Source organism: Phoenix dactylifera, unplaced genomic scaffold (assembly GCF_009389715.1).
Source record: "Phoenix dactylifera cultivar Barhee BC4 unplaced genomic scaffold, palm_55x_up_171113_PBpolish2nd_filt_p 000561F, whole genome shotgun sequence".
NCBI classification, from domain to species: Eukaryota; Viridiplantae; Streptophyta; class Magnoliopsida; order Arecales; family Arecaceae; genus Phoenix; species Phoenix dactylifera.
The window spans coordinates 288,017-312,361 of record NW_024067967.1 but is presented as its reverse complement, the minus strand read 5'-3'; the positions used below and the strand labels follow the sequence as shown (position 1 = coordinate 312,361).

At 38.8% G+C, this 24,345-nt stretch overlaps 1 protein-coding gene across 1 annotated transcript; it reads right to left on the bottom strand.

The window, feature by feature from the left end:
• Positions 1 to 55: 55 nt before the first annotated feature.
• LOC120106535 lies at positions 56 to 1,939 on the bottom strand. The gene is made up of 2 exons (XM_039119489.1): positions 946 to 1,939; positions 56 to 798 (listed from the first exon to the last, which is right to left on the bottom strand). Exons 1-2 carry the CDS (start codon positions 1,937 to 1,939, stop codon positions 56 to 58), a joined length of 1,737 nt encoding a protein of 578 aa, XP_038975417.1.
• Between the last annotated feature and the right edge of the window lie 22,406 nt (positions 1,940 to 24,345).

Below are 24,345 nucleotides of genomic sequence, written 5' to 3'. Positions count from 1 at the left end.
AAGCATATCCATCAGGGAGTCTTAACCCTTTCACCCACTTGCAGACCTCCATTGCCTAGTCTTTGGACAACACATAGGAAGCTGGAGGCTTAACTAGCTTTCCATTAACAAATTGAATCCTCAACTTAGGATGCTTGCAATACAACTCTAAATCTTGCCTTGCTTTCACATTATCTTTAGTCTTCCCTTTTACATCCATACAAGTGTAAAATATATTGAGAAACACATTCCGAACAATATGCATGACATCTAAATTATGTCGAATAAGTAGTGTATGCCAATAGGGCAACTCCCAAAATATGCTCCTTTTCACCCAATTATGCTCTTTACCGAATCCAGGAATGGTGTGCTTAGGTGCTTTCAAACCAAATGTTATATTAGGCAAGGCAGAGACCCTATTTTTCAACTCTTCACCAGACAGTCGAGGAGGTGGGGGGTCTGTCTCTATTCTACCATTGAAGAAACCATCAACTTGGTATCTGTATGCATGGTCCATGGGCAAGAATTGACGGTGGCAGTCAAAAAAAGAAGTCTTCCCACCATGTTGTAGTGTAAAAGTTTTCGAGTTCTCCATACAATACGGGCAGGCCAACTTTCCATGTGTACTCCATCCTAAAAGCATGCCATATGCAGGAAAATCGTTGATAGTCCACAATAAAGCTGCCTTCATTTGAAAATTCTCTTTTCTAGAAATGTCATAAGTGGTGACCCCTACTTCCCACAACATTTTAAGTTCATCAATCAAAGGCCTAAGCAAAACATCGATACTTTTGCCAGGGCTCTTAGGTCCAGAAATGACTAAACTTAGGAAAATATAGGGTCGTTTCATACACATTGATGGTGGAAGATTTTAAACTGTTACAAAAACTGGCCAACAAGAATAAGGACGAGCTGATTGGCTAAAAGGGTTAAATCCATCCGTACATAGCCCAAGTCTCCCATTACGAGGCTCGATAGAAAAGGATGGATGAATGCGGTCAAAGTGCTTCCAAGCCTCCCCACAAGCAGGATGCACCATCTCATCTGAATCACCTTCCTTCACATGCCATGACATATTTTCAGCCGTCTTGCTTGACATAAAAAGCCTCTGAAGTCTTGGTGTTATTGGGAGATATTGCAACCTTCTATAAGGAACATCTTTTCTCCTACCACCACCATCATTTCTTCTGAGTTTATATCGAAGATGACCACAAATAGTACACTCAATCAAATTCTCTGTTTCCTTATAGAATAGCATACAATTATTCTCACAAACATCAATACTTGTATACTTCAACCCCAATTTCCGAAGCATCTTCTTTGATTGATAGAAATCAGGTGGCAGCTTCTCACTTTCGGGCAACATATTCTTCACTATTTTCATGATTCGATCATAGCAAGATATACTCATATTAAATTTAGACTTGCAATTTAATAATTGACTAATAGCAGATAACTTAGAGTGTTTTTTACACCCTTCCCACAAAGGTACTTCTGCATCTTTCAACAAAGAATAGAAATCTGCAGCATCCTTGTTTGGCTCTTCCTCATGATTAGCTTCAGGTGCACTCCCCAAATGAAGTTCCTCTTCTGGACCCATAACTTCCATCACCATGGTTCTATATTGCTCACCATATTCATAACCAACATCCATTGATCTGGATGCTTCTGCTGCACTTGTACTTACAGGAGGAACTTCCCCAAGAAACTCCCCATGTGCAAACCATGTTGAATACCCCAGTGTAAACCCCTTTCTCAATAGATGAATATTGATCGTATCACGGTCAAGGAATTTCTGGTTGTCACATCTTATACAAGGGCATCTAATCTTATCCCCACTACAATACTCTAACTGAGTAAATGCAAACTCAAGGAACCCTTTAACTCCATCACAGAACTCAGCTCTTATGTAACCATTTTCACAAAGTCGGTGGTACATCCAATTACGATCAAATGGCATAGTTCCTCTAAAAATCAAATGACAATCAAGAAGAAAGTGAACCTAACAAAGATAGACAATAAGCCTCTTCAGCAAAGATGATATAAAATGATATGAAAATAGAGTACACTATTTCAGCAAAGATGTGCATGAACCTAACAAAGATAGACAATAAACCTCTTCAGTTTAATATAATTCTTAAATGAAAGCATAGAAAAGTAATCACTCTAAAAGAAGGGCCCATAAAACTGATTAGATAATTGAGATAATGCGGCAATACTGTTTACCATGTCAAGCAAGAGCACAATAGGAAAAGGTTATCCCATGGCACTTCATGGTAAAGCTAAAGAAAAGAATTTGGCCGGAAAGGGACCTCTCTACGAGAGAAAGTAGGGGCATTATGAGAATTTCACACCATCTAGTTAATAAAAGTCCCATCCCACCATTTCTCCTTCGAGCGAGTACCCAAGCAGCACCTGCAACATCACAGCACAGCAGCCATTCAACCCCCTCCCTCCTTTTCTCTTGCAGCCAACCAAATCCCTCCTCTATCTTTCTCCCCCAAAACAAAACTACTGTCCCCAACTTCCCAAATTGCCTCTCGGCAGGCCAGGAAACTCTCCACCTCCCTTCCATCAAGGGGAAAGACTCGTAGCCAGCTCATGTTCCCATTTTATATGGGGCCTTTGCTTTCCTTTGGTCACAGACAGAAAAGAGGCAAGAAACCTCTCTCCCTCCCTCCCTCTCCTTCGCCTCTCTCTCTCTCTCTCTCTCTCTCTCCCCCCTCTCTCTCTCCCTCACCCCCTCTCTCTCCCTCCCTCTCTCCCTCGTTGGATTACCTTGTCGCGTGCTCAGATCAAAGCATCCAAGAAAACCAGAAAAGAAAGGAATGATGCTCAGATCTAGGGCATTAAAAGAAATCTCCTATTGTGCTGGACGAAGCAAAAGCCGGTGAAGAAATGAAATAGGAATAGATTTAAACCTATACGGAGATATCAAACAGATAAAAAAAAAACTTACAGAGATTGGAAGACAAGAAGAGGCGATCTTTGCTTCGGACGGCAGCGGGGAGGAAGAGCGGGGAATATCAGGAAGCGGTGATCTTTCTTTCCTTGGATCGGAAAATATTAAGAAGCGGTGATCTTTCCTTGGAGCGGGGAATATTAGGGCACGGGGCAGTGGGTTTTATTTTTTTTTCTGGAGGCAAAAAGAAAAAGAAGCGGTGATCTTTCCTTGGAGTTGGGTTTTCTTTTTTTTTTTTTTGGAGGCAAAAGGGTTTTTCCAACTGGGATTTGGGCTATTGAAAGGATTTGGGCGGGGCAGTGGGTTTGATTTTGGATTCCCTCTTTTTACTTTTTTTTTAATTATAATTATTCAAAAATAATTTTTTTTAATATTTTAGAATTAAAAATTAAATTTGGTGACGGAAATTTCTGTCAATAATCCGTCACTGTCAAAAATAATTTTTTAAAAATTTATAAACACTTGGGTTACGATTTTTGTGACGGCTAAATTTGTCACTGTTTGGTTGTAATTTTGGTTATCAGTTTTGTGACAGATACCCCGTCACTACGGTGGTCACTAAATTTTGGCGTCCACCCTATCCGCGTATTCTGTAACCGGTCTGTCACTAATCCGTGACAAATAGTGACTGATAACGGGCCGTCACTAGTTTTCCGTCACAATACGCTTGTTTTCTGGTAGTGCATGCAGCATCGATCATCTGACAGTTTCGTTCAGTCAATCCGTTATAGAAACATTGCACTAGCTACCATTTAGGTATTTGATGATGTGGGCATTTACGGATTAGGTCCCAAAATATCTTCCAAGTTTCATGAAATTATTCTTCCTCAGTTTGGGAGAAGCTCGTGATGGCACGTCTAAACTGGTTCGTTCTTCCTATGAAAAAGTATTTTTTAAGGAATTCTTGTTGCATTTGATCCCAGGAACGAATCGAATTGGCTTCTAAAGAATTCAGCCATTGCTTGGCTCTATCTTTAAGGGAGAAGGGGAATAATCTAAGTTTCAGAGCATCATCAGTGAAGTTCTGAATCTTGACAGTAATGCAAATCTCAAGAAATTCATCTAAGTGTTTATATGGATCTTCGTTGGTGAGCCCATAAAAAGATGGGAGCATTTGGATCACACTAGACTTTATTTCATATTGTACTGCTGCTACTTCGGGTAATCGAATGCAAGATGGGGAAGCATAAATGGTGGGAGTAAAGTACTCCCTCAGGAGTTTGGGTTGTTCTTCAGCCATCTCAGGAGGTGGGGATGATTCTAATGTTCTGATCTTAGCTCGAATATTCCTAAGGGTCCGTTCTATTTCAGGGTCAAAAGGTAATAGGTCACGTACTCTAGAACAACTCCCTTGCATACACTAGTACTTGATCAGTCAAGCATGCAATAAAAGAAAAACACATCAATCCTTGTATTTGCCCTAAAATCACTAGACAGCTCCTAACTGGTTTGAAGAGGGCACCTAAGCCTCCAATCCGGTCTAATAAACCGAGTTGACCAGGTAAGCTCCCAGGTATGTGGAGGGGTCACGATGCGTTCGCAAAGATCCCACTTAAAAATCACTTGCCTCGAACAGATGAACTGTCTCCCTTATAGAGACAAAGCTTGCATAGACATCAACTGAGCCACATAGCGAAATTGGTGCAACTTTCTGTGATCTTCGTCCTATTGAGCTCGAATGTTCCTAAGAGCCAACGTCTAATTGATTTTAATTAAGCTGACACTATGTGAGATTGAGTTTACCTAAGTTGGGCAAGAGTCTGGTGATGAAATCCGGCTCTTATCTTGTTGGGGTGATTGCCCTTACTAAGTGCGGGTTAATTGATGTATGTGTATCAAGCATGCATTCACACTTTTGCTGAAATTAATCAAACAATCACCACAAAATTTCACGCTAATTGGAAATCGATTTAAACAAGAAAGGTTTAGAGATTACCAAAGAGAATTTTTCCAGTAATTTAAAAAATTTTGTAGTATTTCTTTTCCAGCAGTTCTCTTTTTGAGCGTCCCAGATTTTTTTCTTCGATTTCTAATCAAATAATACTAAAAGAAAAATTAGTAAGAGAGAAAAAGGAGATAAGAAAAGTAGCAATAATAGAAAATAATTTTTATTTTATTTTAGATATATATATATATATATATATATATATTGAAAGTTTTTTTTTAATGAAAGAAAAAATAACTATGCTAGCAATCCCCGGCAACGGCGCCAAAAATTGATCGTTTATTTCAACTTCAAAAATAAACCACACAATAGCACGTATCCTGTAGGATAGTGATTATAGGTGTCGGTCCACAGGGATTGGAGACAAGTTATTTTTTCTTTAATAATAAATCAAAAAGAAGAGTTTGCTAACTTAATTATACGGAATTAATCTATGAGTATGAATTGAAATTTATCAGAGTAGATGGATCTGGGTTTGAAATCCACCGCGTAACATTGCATTAGGGACTGTGTTCTTAATTTTTATATTTTGGAGAGGCATGCAAATTGGCTACAAGTCTTTTAAAATAAAAATATAAAGAGTTTTAGGAAGATCCATCTTCGGTATAGCATGAAGTGTCTACCTAAGTATGCTAATCTAGGGTACAGCACACCTCATCTTCCTAGGCATGAATCATCTTAGACTACTTTAGCAAACATGAATAGTAAATGGCATGCTCAAGGTTTAAACATCATAAAAAATTTTTTTTATTGAGAATGAGAATTTAAACAAACTCCAAAAAGATTAAAAGAGTAGGAACTAAAATGCCCTGATACATTGCTAGGGCTTCATCCAGCCCTAGACTAGATGTTTAGCTGCGCATGGCTTCCGGACGACCTCCCATCTTCATATGAAAATCTTCCGCTCCCTCTCTTCCCAAAATATCCCAAAGTATTCTCTCCCCCCTCCTTTTTTTATTCTTCTTCCCAAGAACAGAGTCTCCCCTGTTCTTGGCTTTCTCTCGGCCCTCTCCTTCAGCCGATGGCCACCCTCCTCCTTATATAGTTGTCCGGGGTGCTCATTCGGGAAGGGAGAAGAGATAACGGGCTACTGATTTCGGGGCGTGATGCTGGAGGACAGATCGCAGACGAAGAGGATGAAGGGTGTCAATCCGTGGAAGAATGGCTAGATCTTGGGAGGAAGGCGTGATCCGTGGAGCGCCGGATTGATTGTAGATGGCCGGATCAATGGAGCTGGCCGCTGGATCGATGGGAGGTTGACGTGCGGACGGAAGAAGATGAGAAGGCCGCAGGATCGATGGGAGGCTGATGCAGAATGTCTAGATCTCGGAGAAGACGGGGACGGAGCTAGAGACGGATGCCGATCTGGAAGGAGCTGGGTTACCGGCTGTTGGGAAGGAGACTAATCCGGAAGAGGAGGATGCGACACAGCTTAGAACGGATGCATGAAGCTTGGAGCGTGGAAGGGATCCGGAAATGTTGGCTGCGGCTGGAATGGCTCATTGAATGCAGACGGCTGGGATCGCGGAGGAGTGGTCGCTGGATGCACCAGCTGATGGCGGAATACCCGAGGATGAAGACGATGCCGTATGTGCTTGGATGCGGAAGACGTGAATCTCGATTGCTGGGAGGGGCTGATCGGAGGATCGATGGGAGGACGCCGTGGACGGCCATGATGCACTGTGGGAGGAAGAAGATGAACAGTGAAATGAGTTTGTTTTCCGTAACACTGTTCATATGAACAGTGTTTTCACGGAATACTGTTCATATGAATAGTGTCATTTCGGAACACTGTTCATATGAACAGTGATTTCAGTAATTTCAGGAAAAGTTCTTTTTTTTGCTCTATTTTGTCGTGAAAATGGGCATATATGGATTTAAAATAAAGGTCTCCCCTGTTTTGCTTAGTTTGGAAACGTGATGCGGAGATGGAAATTTTTGAACCGTTGGATTGCTTGAGGGAGCCACGGACAGTGGTCGCGGGAAAAGAATGGATTTGGTTGAGAATTGGTTTTGGATTTGAGGTGGGTCATGATCGTTGATTTGCTTGAACTTGTTCTCGAGGCCAATGTTATTTAAATTTAATTCTTGCTAAACTGCTTCAGACCGAACTCGATCAGATAAAATAAACAAGACTAAAAACAAGACTGTGACTTAATAAAATGGGTTACTCAAACCTTTTTTTCATACAAAAATAATTAATTATAACTTTCAATCTAATCAGGACCAAAACCCATTTAATTATAACCTTAGCTTGATTACAACTCCATCAGGTTACCGAACCGGGTCAGCACAATCTCCTCCTTATATGTTTTTCTGTAGTTTTCATGAAAGATCGCAACCAAGAGAGAGACAAGTTCAAGGTCTGGTTTAAGAAAAAAATTATTTACTTCTTACCATATTTTAAATTTATTTCAATGATTATTCAATTTCATGGTAAAATATGTATTTATCAGTTTAAGAACATTGATAAGTGCTATGAAAAGATAACTAAATTATAAATTATTCAGCACTTACCAAGGAGTCCACTCTACCCTCCTGCATTGCAGTCCTCCACCTATATTAGATAATGCAGTTTATGAGTTGATATCCGAGGAGATCAAATTTGGCATTTTTCAATCACAGCATACCGATGCCATTCTTGCCACTACTTCTTGTTGTCGTCAAATGCGGACCGAGGTGGGAGCACAAGCCGAACGATCCTGAGATCGGCTGGAGGCAATTTGAGCATGCTGGTTGACACGTCGGATGCGAGTCTACTCCGCTAGTGGCCTGCAGGAAGTCCGCTTGCCGGAGAGTTTCTAGCGGAGAACCCTCTAATGGCAAAATTAGAAAAATGAGGCAATCATATGGATTCAGCAGAGCGTGACTCTGCGAATATTATCGTATGTGTTATATATCGTGTACCTAAAGTCCCTCGGGTTATCCCTTTATATAGGGAAGCTCACTTTGTCGTTACCTGACGTGACATGGCATGCAATGATAGCTAGGTAGTGACTGGTAGTACGGCCGTAACATGAGAGCCAATTCGCATAGGCAGCCAGTAGCGCTGGTGGGGCACAGGCCATGGTGCTGCCATGGTTGTGGGCTGCCAAAGCTGTCGGTTGTTAGGACTATTAGTCCTTGTCGATACGTATTGATTGTTCTCCTCATTTGATGGCTCCTCTCCAATCAGGACCGAAGTTGCTCACCTCGGTTGGTTGGCTGCTCGGCTAGTAATTGTTGACCGGTTAACTAAATTAGCACACTTTTTGTCATTCAGAGTTGGTTTCTCCTTAGAGAGATTGGCAGGTTTATATATGGAGCAGATTGTGAGGTTGCATGGGGTCCTAGTTACCATTGTGTCAGATACAGACAGTAGATTTGTATCACAGTTCTGGAAGAGTCTTCATAAAGTTCTTAAAACCAAATTGAGCTTCAGCACAACTTTCCACCCCCAAACCGATGGACAGTCAGAAAGGACCATCCAGATTTTGGAAGACATGCTGGGAGCCTGTGTCATGGATCTAGGAGGAGCTTGGGATAGTCACTTGTCACTAATAGAGTTTGCTTACAATAATAGCTATCAAGCAAGTATACAAATAGCGCCTTTTGAGGAGTTGTATGGCTAGAAGTGCCGATCTCCTATTTGTTGGGATGACGTGGGTGAGAGAAAATTATTAGGCCCAGAGATAGTGCAACAAACCATAGATAAGGTGCAAGTGATCAAAGAACGACTTCGTAGAACTTAGAGTCGCCAAAAGAGTTATGCTAATAATAGAAAGAGAGAACTAGAATTTCAAATTAGAGATCATGTTTTCTTGAGAGTGTCACCCGCTAAAGGCTTCATAAGATTTGGAATTCATGGTAAATTGAGCCCTAGGTATTGGTCCGTTTGAGATTCTCGACAGGTGGCATACCGACTAGCTTTACCACCGGCTTTATCCAGTGTGCACAATGTATTTCATATGTCAATATTGAGGAAATACGTTCCAGACCCGAGTCATGTGGTAGCATATGAGCCATTACATCTTCATGAGGATTTGACCTATGAGGAGTTCCCAATACAAATTGTGGACAGAAAAAATCAGGTACTACGACATCAAACCATTCCTTTTGTGAAGGTACAATGGAACAATCATACAGAAAGAGAGGTTACTTGGAAGCTCGACGAAGAGATGAAGGTCAAGTATCCGTAGCTTTTTGAAACCTCAGGTATGTCAATTTCGAGGACGATTTTTTTTTATGGGGGGAGAATGTAAAGGCCCACATATTGGGCTTGGGCTGGCCTCTAAGCAAGGGCGCTGGCCCAACACATGAAAAGGGGGGAGGGAGACTCTCGATTGGAGTCTTCTCCCTCTCCTATTTCAAACTCTTTTTCCTCCTCCCAAATCCACCGAAAGGAGAGATTTAGGGTGATCAAATCCTACTATATTTGGGCCAATCCTCATCCATAAAAGACCTCCTCCCTCTCTTCCTAGGGAAAGAAGAGAGAGATTTGGAGTTCTAGGCGATCCATGAGAAGCTTGGGTTGTTCGCTATCGGGCTTGTCTGAGAAGCTCGCCGGAGGCAAGGTGAGCACCCTCTCCTCCTTCTCCTTTGTCTTTAGGCCATTATTTCTCTGGGAATACGACCAGTAAGCCACCGGATTGATGGGGAAACCAAACCTTTGTTCGGTTTTTTCCTCCTTTCGTTTGGCCAACATCGCCGGGCATGGCATGTGGCCAGTCGTCGCCGGGCGTGGCACGTGGCCGGCACCACGAGCGGTTACTGCCGCCGAGCTTGCCCACGGGGAGAAGATAGAAAGAAAGAGAGAGAAAGAGAGGGAGAGCCACTTGGTTCTCTCCTCTTTTCTTATCCTTCTCTCTTCTCTCTCTAGTTGGGGTTCTCTCTCTCTAAACTTAGATCCAGAGAGATCATTGTTTTGAGGGTTCTGGGTTATCATATATCTTGGATAATTTTTAATGATGATTTGGTTCTATAGGGGAACAATCTGTTGGATGAGAGGATGTTGAGCGGGGTTTTACGTATCCCGGTTCATAGATCGCCGTAAGGGCGAGTGATTAGTCTGTCTGAGCTTTTCAACAAAGTGTAAGAATCCTTGTACGCCAATCCTACATGATATAAATATTTATGCACCTATTTATGTATGATGTTCTATGATCCAGATAAGTAAGAAGCAAGAATAATTTTATATTAAATTATATTTTGATCGTATTTGCTTGTGGTTGGTATCATGATGGATACATACATGTGCATAACCTACATCTGCATAATTGGATTTATGGATGTGGTGCTATAGACTAACCTTGATATTTTTTAGTTGCTCGTCATGGGTTGGAAACGTGACTAGGGTTAATCTAAAGCTAAAAATTAATAAAAGGGATTGAAGTGTGCATGTGAAATTAATTAAATAAACATTAGCTTTGGGCCGTCTCATTACTATTAGTTTTTCTGTCACAGGCTCTGAGTGTGACAATATTGGTTTTTCCATCATAGGCTCTAAGTGTGACAATATTGGTTTTTCATCATAGGCTCTAGGTGTGACAATATTGGTTTGCCCATCACAAGCTCTAAGTATGACACTATTGGTTTGCCCATCACAGGCTCTAAGTGTGACAATATTGGTTTGCTTGTCACAAGTTCTAAGTGTGATACTATTGGTTTGCCCGTCACAGGCTCTAAGTGTGACACTACTAGTTTGCCCTATCACGGGCTGGAAACGTGACCAAGATTTGGCCTAAAGTCGGAAAGATAATTGATCCAAATCAAGTTGAAAGAAAAAGCATTGAAAACAGTAATGATGATTTATGAGCTATCATATGTAATATTATTCTTGTGTGGCTAGACTTTTATTGATGTTTGATGTACATACTTATATTGATTATTTGAGCCTTTTGATACCGATCTATGATTTCATGATATGTGCATCACTTTCTTGTGATTTTCAATTTTATATTATTATTGTATTGGTATGGATGTGTAGGAATTCTTACTAGGTTATAAAGTTCACCCCCTTCTCTTGATTAGTATGTCCTAGAAGCCAATGTGGCTGACACATATTTATAATCTGGGATATAAAACCCTTATTATTGATTAACAAGATTGGGCATTATTTTCATTCATGTTTGTATGTGTCCATGAATCGTCCAAAAAATTAATAAAATAATGACACATATTCTCAAGAGTTGAGAATTTGGGTCATGTGTCATTAGTGATTAATTTCTAAATACTCCTAATCGATGGATCATCACGAGGATGGTGATCGATCCACCGAGATTAGTGCACAGATCACCTAGTTAGATGGATGAGTCTCGAGTCTACAGTGTGGGGACACTGGAGTGATTGTGCAAGTGCTTGTTAGAGAACAAGGATACTGAGCGTGACCAAAGCAAGTAGTCACATGGAAGTTTATCCACTCATCAGTGACATCCTTATACTGCAGTTGTATGTGAGGATGATAGTGGTATTTTGATGATTAATACAATAATCAAGAGTATATTACAAGTTAATTCGATACATCATTTATAAGTCTGTTACTCTCAGTACATTAGTATAATAAGATAAAGATGCATTTCATTGTTTATATGGATGAATCTAATCTTAAGTTGCAGCAAAGTGTGGATTGAGTCGACCCCAAGGTTGATTGAGTCGACCCCGGCACATCAAGAAAGCATCTGGCACACTTCTGCAAAAATGGCATGGATGAACAGTAGTTGGGTCGACCCAAGCAAAGAATGAGTCGACCCAAACCTCAAGCCTCTCAAGCCTCAAGAAAATAGTTCTCTGGAAACACTGAGAGGGTCGACCCAAATGAAACTTGAGTCGACCCAAACTTGAGTCGACCCTAAGTTAACATGAGTCGACCCAAAGGCAATGACATTCAAAAATAGGTTCTCTGGAAACCCTGAGAGGGTCGACCCAAGTGGAAGTTGAGTCGACCCAACTGAACCTTGAGTCGACCCAAAAAGATGTTAAGTCGACCCAAGTAAAGGAAGGCTGAAATGCAAGGTTCTGTGGTTCTGAGAGGGTCGACCCTAGCAAAGGTTGAGTCGACCCAAGTGAAAGTTGGGTCGACCCCAGTAAAAGTTGAGTCGACCCAAGCACGGGCAGAAGCATAACGGTTAGTTCTGCAGAAGTACTTTTTGACCTTCCAACAGTGAGTAACGGCTAGTTTTTGAATTCTAACCATTGGGGCTTGTCCAATGGATGAAGGAAACTATTTAAAGTGACACTATTCATTAGAGAAAATATACTTTTGCAAAATATCAAAGATTACACAAGAAAGACAAGTGCCCTAATCTTCTTCATCCAAGTGCTTCATTCAAGAGTGAAAAGAAAGTGGTTGAGCAGATTCCAAGAGATATTAAGAGCTCCATCCATCCTTGAAGAGTGAAGCATTCTTGACAAAGAAGAGAGAAGTTTCATCAAGCGATAACTATTCTCTAAACTCTTCTTTGTAGATTATAATTGTTATATTTGCTCATCTAGGAGCTTCAACTTTCTTCCTTCTTTTATTAATCACCTTGTAAAGGTTTGTTGGTGAGCCCGCAAAACCAACGGAGTAGGTTTATTGGTGAACCCGTAAAACCAATTGTAAAGATTCGTTGGTGAGCCCGTAAAACCAACATAGGTTCATTGGTGAGCCCGTAAAACCAACATAGATTTTTGGTGATCCCGAAAAACCAAAGTGTAAAGGTTTTTGGATTGTAAGCCCAGAAAACAATCCAACTGTAATCCGCGGGATTATAGTAAATTCCCAAGGAGTCGCTTGGGGAGTGGACGTAGGTGCTTGGAAGAGCACCGAACCACTATACTTCTTGTGTGTTTGTATTGTGCTTTGTTATATTTCACTAACTCATCAATTGACATAAGTAAGATAGTAAAAATTAAGAGAAACCAATTCACCCCCCCCCCTCTTGGCTTGTCACCTTGGGCAACAAGTGGTATCAGAGCAAGGTGCTTCTATAGTATTTGTTGATCTCACAATCAAGAGTGAAAGATCATGACAACCCAAGTGGGATGTTCTATGAGTGAGGGGCAATCCACAAATTGACCTCCTCTATTTAATGGCACAAATTACACATACTGGAAAGCTAGGATGAGGATATTCATTCAAGCTCTAGACTATGAATTGTGGAATATTATAACTAGAGGACCTCACACACCCACAATTAGTATAGAGGGCACTATCATACCCAAACCAGAAATGAATTGGAATGAAAGTGATAGAAGACTAGCACAATTAAATGCTAAAGCGATTAATGTACTTTACTGTTCACCAGATGTAAGTGAATTCAATAGAATATCTACATGCATCTCTGCAAAAGAAATTTGGGATAAACTTGAGGTCACACATGAAGGAACTAATCAAGTTAAGGAGTCAAAAATAAACATATTAGTACATAAGTATGAATTGTTTAAAATGGAATCCACTGAGTCCATAACTGATATGTTTACTCGTTTTACTGAAATCATAAATGGGCTAAAGAGTTTAGAAAAGTCTTATACTAACTCTGAATTGGTGCGAAAAATTCTCAGGTCTCTACCAAGAGTTTGGGAGGCCAAGGTAACAGCAATTCAGGAAGCAAAGGACCTCAATACACTGTAATTAGAGGAACTTCTAGGATCACTCATGACCCATTTGTTGACCATGAGGCAAAACTCAGAAGATGAGGTCAAGAGAAGAAAGACCATTGCCCTAAAGTCTATCACTCCAAAATAAGAAACTGAGTCGGAAGAATCTGATGATGATGATGAATTTGATGAAGAAGGAATGGCTATGCTTGGAAGAAAATTCAGAAAATTTATGAGAGGTAAGAAGAGATTTCATAAAAAGAAACCCTTCTTCAAAGGTAGCTCAAGCAAAGAAAAGGGTAAGGACAAAGAAAAGGAAAAGGAAACATCTATTTGTTATGAGTGTAACAAGCCCGGGCATTATAAGATAGATTGCCCGGAATTGAATGGCAAGAAAACTTAAAAAGAAGAACTTCATGGCTGAATGGAGTGAAAGTGAGGAGTCAAGTTCGGAAGAGAAAGATCATCAAGAGACGGCCCAAATATGTCATATGGCCAATGACGATGAGGTAGATTCTGAACTTGAATGTGATTTTACTGTTGATGAATTACATGATATATTTTTCGAACTCATGGAAGAACACAAAAAACTAATCAATAAAAATAGAGTTCTAAAAGAAGAAAATCAATCTCTTATCAAAGATAAGCTGAAACTATCTCATAACTGTGAAACATTAAGTAGGAGACTCACAAATGAAACCAAGAATCTAATTGCTGAAAATGTCAAGTTAAAAGAAGATGCTGAAAAATATAAATCCTTAGTAGACAAATTTACTCTTAGCTCAATCAAATTAAATATGATTCTTGATAGTCAAAAAGCTGTATATGATAAGGCTGGATTAGGATATAAAACAAATAGGAAACAAAAATACTTAAAGAATATATTTGTAAAAGCTAAAAACGAAAATATTACTTGTCATTGTTGCAATAAATTAGGACATAAAGCATATGAATGTAACTATAGAAAGTCCAGCCAAAACAAATTGAGTAATAATTATAAGCTTAAATTCAAGAAAGTTTGGGTTCCAAAAGGAACATCAAGTACTAACCCTAAAGGACCCAACATAGTTTGGGTACCTAAAGCTCATTCTTGATCTTGATTGCAGGGGTGTCTTGCAGCTAATAAAGTGGATAAACGATGATATCTAGATAGCGGCTGTTCAAGACACATGACCGGTGACGTAGACCAATTTGTCACCTTGGAATCTAAGAAGGGTGGAGTAGTAACCTATGGAGACAATGGAAAAGGGTATATCATTGGAAAGGGTAAAATTTTCATTACTCCATCTACCTTCATAGAAAATGTCTTATTAGTTAATGGTTTGAAACATAACCTACTTAGCATAAGTCAATTTTGTGATAAGGGTTTAAAGTCACATTTGAAGCATCAGTATGCATAATCACAAATCCTAAAGATAATAACATTGTACTTATAGGACAAAGGCAAAGAAATATTTGCATGGTAGATCTTCATAAATTAGGCAAGAAAAATGGATTATGTTTAATTACTAATGAAGAAAAGAAAAATGAAACAAGTTGGCTTTGGCATCGAAGACTAGGACATGCTAGTATAGAATTAATATCAAAACTAGTCAAGAAGGAATTAATAAAAGATGTGCCAAAATTGATCTTTGAAAAGGACAAAATTTGTGGACCATGCTCATTAGGAAAACAAACAAAATCATCCTTCAAATCAAAGAATATAGTATCAACAACTAGACCTTTTGAACTCATACATATGGATCTATTTGGACCCACTAGAACTGCGAGTCTAGGAGGGAAGAAGTATAGACTAGTTATAGTAGATGATTTTTCAAGATATACATGGGTTTCATTTTTGGCACATAAGAATAAAGCATTTTCAGCATTCTTGAAATATTATAATTATATCATAAATGAAAAGAAGCTCACCTTAATAGCAATTCGAAGTGATCATGAAACTGAATTTGAAAATCAACACTTTGAAGAATTTTGTAATGAAAACGGTATCTCACATCAATTTTCAGCACCTAGAACGCCTCAACAAAATGGGGTTGTTGAAAGGAAAAATAGGACCTTGGCAGAAATGGCACGCACGATGTTGTGCGAGTCAAATCTTCCAAAGTACTTTTGGGCTGAAGCTATAAGCACTGCTTGCCATATTCTAAATCGGGTTTTAATACGACCTATAACCAAGAAAACTCCTTATGAACTTTGGAAGAATAAGAAACCAATCGCTAAATATCTTAGAGTATTTGGATGTAGATGTTTCATTTTAAACAATGGCAAGGAGGATCTAAGTAAATTTGATGCCAAGTCAGATGAAGGTATCTTTTTAGGATACTCCACATCTAGCAGGGCATACAGAGTGTTCAATAAAAGAACTCTTGTAGTCGAAGAGTCAGTTAATATCATATTTGATGAGTCTGATAGTGAGTCTGCTAGAAAAGAAAATATTCTTGATGATGATGCAGGAATTATTAACTTTAAAAAATTAAATCTTGATGACGTGCCAATTCAAGATAAGGAAAATGATCGCGTGCCACCACAACCTCAAGACTTGCCAAAAGAATGGAGGTATGCATATGGACACCCTAAAGACTTAATCATTGGTGATCCATCTCAAGGGATAAGAACTCGATCCTCTCTTAGAAATTTAAATGATTATCTTCCTTTTGTTTCACAGTTAGAACCTAAAACTTATGAAGAAGCTGAAAAAGATACCAATTGGATAAATGCTATGCAAGAAGAATTAAATCAATTCAAAAGAAGTAATGCATGGACATTAACTGAGAGACCAAAGCATAACTCTGTAATTGGAACAAAATGAATCTTTAGAAATAAATTAGATGAAAATGGGGTAGTTATAAGAAATAAAGCTAGACTTGTAGCTAAGGGATACAATCAAGAAGAAGGGATAGATTTTGATGAAACATTTGCTCCCGTAGCTAGATTAGAGGCTATTAGATTACTTCTAGCTTTTGCATATTTCATGAATTTCAAATTGTATCAAATGGATGTAAAAAGTGCATTCTTAAACGGTTTTATAGAGAAAGAAGTATATGTAGAGCAACCTCCTGGTTTTGAGAATCATGAATTGCCAAATCATGTGTTTAGACTACATAAGGCATTATATGGATTGAAGTAAGCACCTAGGGCTTGGTATGATCGATTAAGCAAATTTCTACTAAATAATGACTTCAGTAGAGAAAATGTAGATAAAACACTTTTTCTCAAGAGAAAAGATGAAAATCTGCTAGTGGTACAAATATATGTAGATGACATAATCTTTGGTACCACAAATGATAATCTTTGCAAAGAGTTTGCTAATTTAATGCACGGAGAATTCGAGATGAGTTTGATGGGAGAACTAAGTTTCTTTCTCGGATTACAAATCAAACAAACTAAAGAAGGTATGTTCATTCATCAAACTAAGTATACAAAGAAAATATTAAAGAAGTTTGGGAATGAAAATCACAAGGGAGTAGGCACTCCAATGAATCCTACTAGTAAGCTAGACAAAGATGAGAAAGGAAAGAGTATTGATATTAAGCTTTATAGAGAATTAATTGGATCCTTGCTCTACCTTACTGCTAGTAGACCAGACATCGTGTTTAGTGTAGGAATATGTGCTAGATACCAATCATATCCTAAGGAGTCACATTTAAGTGCTGTTAAAAGAATCCTTAGATATTTAAGAGGAACTACAAACATATGATTATGGTACTCAAGAGACTCCTGTCTAGATTTGCTTGCCTACTCAGATGCTGATTTTGCTGGATGCAAATTAGATAGGAAGAGCACTAGTGGAACATGTCAATTTTTAGGAAATAACTTAGTATCATGGTTTAGCAAAAAGCAGAATTCAGTAGCACTGTCGACGGCTGAAGCTGAATATATAGCTGCCGGCAGTTGTTGTGCTCAAGTACTGTGGCTTAAGCAACAACTAGAGGACTATGGAGTTAAACTAGATAACATTCCTATAAAGTATGATAATACTAGTGCCATCAACCTTACTAAAAATCCGGTTCAGTACTCTAAAGCCAAACACATTGAAATAAGATATCATTTTATTAGAGATCATGTGCAAAATGGAAACATATGTATTGAGCATGTATGTACTGAGAAACAATTATGTTGACCCCCTAATGGATTTTGATGAATACAAAACACTAGAGTATAATTCCCCTTAAATTAACAATTTACTTGAGCATTTCAGGTGTTTAACTAAGAATATTGTTAAGAATTGTCAAGTCATGTTCCCATATTTTTCGAGGATTTATTGAAGATTTTTTTGAGATGAAGAAAACGGATCAGGGGCAGCCGAGATGTCTCCAGTTTGTTCCAGAGACGTCTCTGGCACGTAGAGGAGAAACTAGCACGTCTGGAGACGTCCCCGGCACCTGCAGAGGCATCTCGCAGGGTCGGAGTCGACTCCCGGCTTTCTGGAGTCGACTCTCTCAGAGACGGCAGAAAGGCCGATTTCAGGGGATGCGCGCGAGTCGTCTCCGAAGGACGTGGAGTCGACTCTTTCAGGGATTCCAGAGGACTTATTTTTTTCGTTGAGAAAACGTCGGAGTCGTCCCCGACGTCGCGGAGTCGTCCCCACGCATAAAGCACAAACATCCCGAGACGTCCCCAGAAAGCGCCGAGCCGACTCTCTCAGAAAAACAGAAAAATAAGAAATCGAGCTGTTCTTCTTTGAGTCGTCCCCAAAAAGCGCCGAGTCGACTCCAACATCGTCAAAAGAATTTTTTATACAGCCGAGACGTCTCTCGTTCAAGCGGAGACGTCTTCGGAACACCTGGGACGCGACTGACACACTTTTGCAGGTTTGTTTGAATTTCAAACGGCTATATTTTTGTGTCTAACGGATCTATTGCTTGTAGGAGTATAAAAAAGGAGCTTTTAAGTGGCTTTAAACAACTTCTCACCAACCAAACATAAGATCATTCAAGAGAGAAGAAAGAGAAAGAGGTTTAAGGGAGTTGGTGCTTTCAAGAGGAGAAATCAAGTGCATTCAAGTCTTCTTCATCTGATTTCGTGCTCATCTACTCACTCCCACTCGGCAGTCAAAGCTCGCATTCAAGCCAATGTGATCCACATCGGAAGAACCACCATCACCCACGCTTTCAACGGCAAAGAGGGTTCTTCCGGTTTTGTTGTTCTTCATTGTTCTATTTGCTTTCATAAGAGCTTTTAAATTCTTGTAAAACACTTGAATATTATGCTTGTTCCAGTCAAGGGACTTGGAACAAGGGATAGGCGTCCCAAGCCTAGGTTAAATTGGGGGATTGTAGGGTTCGTTGTTAGCCCGGGGTAAAACAACGAGTTAGGTAGTTCACTCAAAAAACTACCGGACTGTAATCGCTGATTATAGTGGAAAATTTCCAAAGGTGTTTGGGGAGTGGATGTAGGAGCAGTGGAAGCTCCGAACCACTATAAACCTTTGCGTTTGCGATTGACTGTGCTTACAACTTTAATTTTACTTTTATACATACACTTGTGTGTTTTGTTTAATTAGGCAAAAAGGTTTTAAAACACCCAATTCACCCCCCTCTTGGGTGACCATCTCTGGGCAACAAGTGGTATCAGAGCAGGTGCTCTGTGTATTCTTGAAGACCTAACCGTCTTTGCCAAAGATCAAGATGGCAACACCCTTCAACAATGTTCCTGCTGAGGGGCAGGCTACCAATAGACCTCCACTCTTCAATGGGACAAATTATTCCTATTGGAAGACTAGAATGAGAATTTTTATTTAAGCACAAGATTATGCCTTGTGGAGGATTATAATCAAAGGACCACACGAACCATCTCATATAGTTAATGGCGTTCAGGTTCCCAAACCTGAGGAGGATTGGGATGAGAATGATAGTAAGATGGTTCAACTCAATGCTAGAGCCATGAATTCATTGTTTTGTGCTCTAGATGTAAATGAGTTTAATAGAGTCTCCACCTGTAGTTCCGCCAAGGAAATATGGAAAAGGCTTGAAGTTACCCACGAGGGTACTAATCAAGTCAAAGAGTCTAAAATGAACATTCTAGTTCACAAATATGAGTTATTTAAGATGGAACCCAACGAAACTATTTCATGCATGTTCACACGTTTCACTGATATAATAAATGGTCTAAAGAATTTGGGTAAATCTTACACTAACTCAGAACTTGTGAGAAAAATTCTCAGGTCCTTGCCAAAAGTTTGGGAAGCGAAGGTCACGGCGATCGTAGAAGCCAAAGACCTCAACACCTTGGCACTTGAAGAACTATTGGGCTCATTGATGACGCATGAGCTCACAATGAAGCAACATGAAGAAGATGTGCCAAAGAAGAAGACAATCACCCTCAAGGCTACTTCAAGTGTTTGTGAAGAAGAAAGCAGTGAAAGTGAAGAAGAAAGTGAAGATGAAGACTTGGGCTTAATAGTAAGGAAGTTCAAAAAATTCATAAGAAGAAAGAAGACCTTCCCAAGAAAGAAGTTTGGAGGGAGAAATGATTGGAAAAAGGAAAAAGAAAAAGAAAGAGACCCAATCATATGTTATGATTGCAAGAGACCGGGACACATCCGCTCCGAATGCCCTCAACAAAAGAAGCACTATGGAAAGAAGAAGAAGAAGGCGTTGAAAGCGACTTGGGATGATAGTGACACATCCTCCTCCGAGGAAGAGAAGGAAGAGACCGCCAACTTGTGTTTCATGGCATTCGACGACGATGAGGTATGTCAAAGCTCAACTACAGATTTTACTTTAGAAGAATTATATGAAGCTTTCCAAGAACTCATGAATGATTGTAGTTTATTAGGAGTAAAAAATAAAGAACTAAAGGCCTCCAATCAAAGACTAAAGGATGATATTAAAAACCTATTGATTGAAAAGGAGAGCTATGAAAATGATAGCATCATTGACCTAAAGGATAAAAATTCAAAACTTAGCATTGAAAATGAAACGGCAAAAACACTCATTAAGGAATTAAATCTAAAAGTCAAATTCCTACTCAATAGTAATACTTCACTTAGACAAAATGTTGAGTCCCTTAAAAATGATAAGGAAGAAATAGCTAAAGAAAATTTGGACCTTAAAGATGAGCTACACAAGTATAAACCAATTGTGGAGAAATTTACACATAGCTCGAAAAAATTAAATCTTATTCTATCCAATCAAAGAGCTGTTTTTAATAAAGCCGGATTAGGATACAAAACTAGCAAACAACAAAAATATCTAAAGAACTTTTTTGTAAAAGCAAAAGATGTCAAAACTGAAAAACCTACATGCTTTTATTGTGGGAAAAGTGGACACAAAGCTTATTCTTGCATTCAAAGAAAGATTCAAACTAATAAGAACACACTTGTAAAGGGTAAAAACACAACCAAAATGTGGGTGCCTAAGGGAACCAACTACACTAACCAAGAAGGACCCAAGAAAACTTGGGTACCTAAGAGCTTCATATGATTATTTTGCAGGTATGCCTTGCAGCCGGGAGTAAAAAGAGAATGTGGTATCTTGATAGTGGTTGCTCAAGGCATATGACCGGTGACAAGAGCCTTTTCGTAACCTTAAAATCAAAAGAAGGAGGAGTAGTCACATTTGGAGACAATGCAAAAGGTCAAATCATTGGCATTGGTAAAATCTCCATATCACCCTCCTCATTTATTGACAATGTATTGTTAGTTAATAGATTAAAACATAATTTATTAAGTATAAGTCAATTTTGTGACAAGGGCTTTAAAGTGTCATTTGAATCTTTCCTATGCATAATTAGTAGTCCAATTGACAATGAGATCATACTTATGGGACATAGGCGTGGAAATGTTTACATGGTAGATCTTGATGATCTCACCATGAAGGATGGCCAATGTCTTGTAGCCATGGATGCCAAGGTCAATGAGACTAGCTGGTTATGGCATCGTAGGTTAGGGCATGCTAGCATGGATTTAATTTCTAAATTGATTACAAAAGATCTAGTCAAAGGACTACCAAAAATAGACTTTGAAAAGAACAAAATTTGTGCTGCATGTCAACTAGGGAAACAAACAAGAAGCTCTTTCAAATCTAAGAACATAGTCTCAACATCAAAACCCTTAGAACTAATTCACATGGATTTATTTGGACCCACTAGAACTGCTAGTCTAGGGGGTAAGAAGTTTGGTCTTGTAATTGTTGATGACTTTTCACATTTTACATGGATTTCATTTTTTGCCCACAAAGATGAGTCCTTTTCCGCTTTTATCAAGTTTCATAATAGGATTTCGAATGAACTTAATCTTAAACTAAAAGCAATTAGGAGTGATCATGGTACCGAGTTTGAAAATCAGCATTTTAAAAAATTTTGTGAAGAAAACGGTATCAATCACAATTTTTCGGCCCCTAGGACACCCCAACAAAATGGGATGGTAGAAAGGAAGAATCGCATACTAGCAGATATGGCTCGTACCATGTTGTGCGAATCGGATCTACCAAAGTATTTTTGGGCTGAAGCAATCAATACTGCCTGCCATATTTTAAACCGTGCTTTAGTTAGATCTATCTTAAAGAAAACACCTTATGAGTTGTTGAAAAATAAGAAGCCCAATATAAGTTATTTTCATATTTTCGGTTGTCGCTGCTTTATTTTAAACAATGGAAAGGACAATCTAAGTAAGTTTAGTGCTAAATCAGATGAGGGAATCTTCTTAGGTTATTCCTCATCTAGTAGAGCATACAGGGTCTTCAACAAGAGAACTCTCGTTGTTGAAGAATCCATTCATATTGTTTTTGATGAAGCTAATGGAGATTCTTCTAGAAAAGAAGATGATGATGATGCAGGTATACTTGAAGACAGAATGAAGAAATTCTCCATAGAAGACAAACAACATGAGGATGAAATCAAAGAAGATACGATTCAGCAAGATGAAGAAGATCAACCCCCAGCGAGAAATCAAGATCTTCCTAGGGAATGGAGGTATGCACATGGTCATCCAAGGGATCTAATCCTTGGTGACCCTTCACAAGGGATAAGGACAAGATCCTCTTTAAGAAACACTTGTAATTATCTTGCATTCGTTTCACAGATAGAGCCTAAATCACTAGAAGAAGCCGAAAAAGATGAAAATTGGATAAATACTATGCAAGAGGAACTAAACCAATTTGAAAGAAATCAAGTTTGGACTCTAATGAAAAGACCTCCTAATGTTTCAATTATAGGCACCAAGTGGGTATATAGAAATAAACTAGATGAAGATGGAATAGTAATAAGAAACAAAGCTAGGCTAGTAGCCAAAGGCTACAATCAGGAGGAAGGCATAGATTTTGATGAAACTTTTGCTCCTGTTGCCAGGTTAGAGGCTATTAGACTACTTTTGGCATATGCATGCTTCATGAATTTCAAACTCTATCAAATGGATGTAAAAAGTGCTTTTTTAAATGGTTATATAATGGAGGAAGTTTATGTAGAACAACCTCTAGGTTTTGAAAACCACTTACATCCAGATTATGTTTTTAAATTGCATAAAGCATTGTATGGACTTAAGCAAGCCCCTAGGGCATGGTATGAAAGATTAAGTAATTTTCTAATTGAAAATAAGTTTAAAAGAGGAAATGTAGACAAAACACTCTTCATTAAAAGAAAAGGGAATGACTTATTGCTTGTGCAAATTTATGCGGATGATATAATTTTTGGTGCTACTAATGATAGTCTTTGTCAAGAGTTTGCTAAGCTTATGCAGGGAGAATTTGAAATGAGCATGATGGACGAGCTAAACTTCTTCCTTGGGCTACAAATAAAACAATCAGAGGAAGGCATCTTCATCAGTCAGTCCAAATACATCAAGAAAATGTTGGAGAAGTTCAAGATGAAGGATGCAAAAGAAATCAGCACACCCATGGGCTCAAGTTGCAAGCTTGACAAAGATGAAAAAGGTAAAAGTGTAGACTGCAAATTGTACAGAGGTATGATAGGATCTTTACTTTACCTTACTGCTAGTAGACCAGACATATTATTCAGTGTTTGCATGTGTGCTAGATACCAAGCATGTCCTAAGGAATTCACACTTGCAAGCTATTAAAAAAATATTCAAATACCTAGTAGGGACATCTAATGCAGGTTTATGGTATTCTAAACAATCTGATTTAAATTTAATTGCTTATTCCGATGCTGATTTTGCCGGGTGCAAACTCGACAGAAAAAGCACAAGTGGCACCTGTCAATTCTTGGGTGCAAACTTGGTTTCTTGGTTTAGCAAGAAACAGAATTCAGTTACCTTGTCCACAGCTGAGGCTTAGTACATTGCAGCCGGAAGCTGTTGTACCCATGTTCTTTGGATTAAGCAACAACTTGAAGATTTTGGTATCAAAATGGACAACATTCCAATTAGATGTGATAAAACAAGTGCAATCAATTTAACAAAAAATCCTGTACAACACTCTAAATCAAAACACATAGAGATTAGGCATCACTTTATAAGGAATCATGTGCTGAAAAATGATGTATTGATCGAGTATATATGCACTGAAAATCAATTGGCCGATATCTTTACAAAGCCCCTTTGTAAAGATAGGTTCAACTTTTTAAGGAATGCCTTGTGCTTGTATGATCCTAGCAAGTAGATTGAATTTGTAATGCAAGCATGATTTGATTTCAACACTATAGCTTAAATGATTTAACTTGTCAAGCATATGCAATGCTTTGTAAGCTCTAGAGATACATGTGAATGCTACTCAAACTAATAATACACTTCAAGGTCACATATAGCAAACCTAGTGCCTAATAAGTGAAAACATGAATCTATCAAAGTTAGATGACGAATTGTTTGACTTTCCGGAGGATGGTTACCCTCCCTTGGACTCTTCATAGAGATATTTTCAGAGCCTATTCCATAGGCATTCGAAATTTGGTCAAACATTCCTCATTTCAATATTGATAATTCAAAAATCATTGTCAAGCTTTTATAGGA

Coding starts and splice junctions, on each gene's coding strand:
- LOC120106535 (XM_039119489.1), bottom strand. CDS start 1,939: ATGCCATTTGATCGTAATTGGATGTACCACCGACTTTGTGAAAATGGT. Junction 799..945: donor ATCCTTTTCTATCGAGCCTC/GTAATGGGAGAC, acceptor TCCTAAGTTTAG/TCATTTCTGGACCTAAGAGC.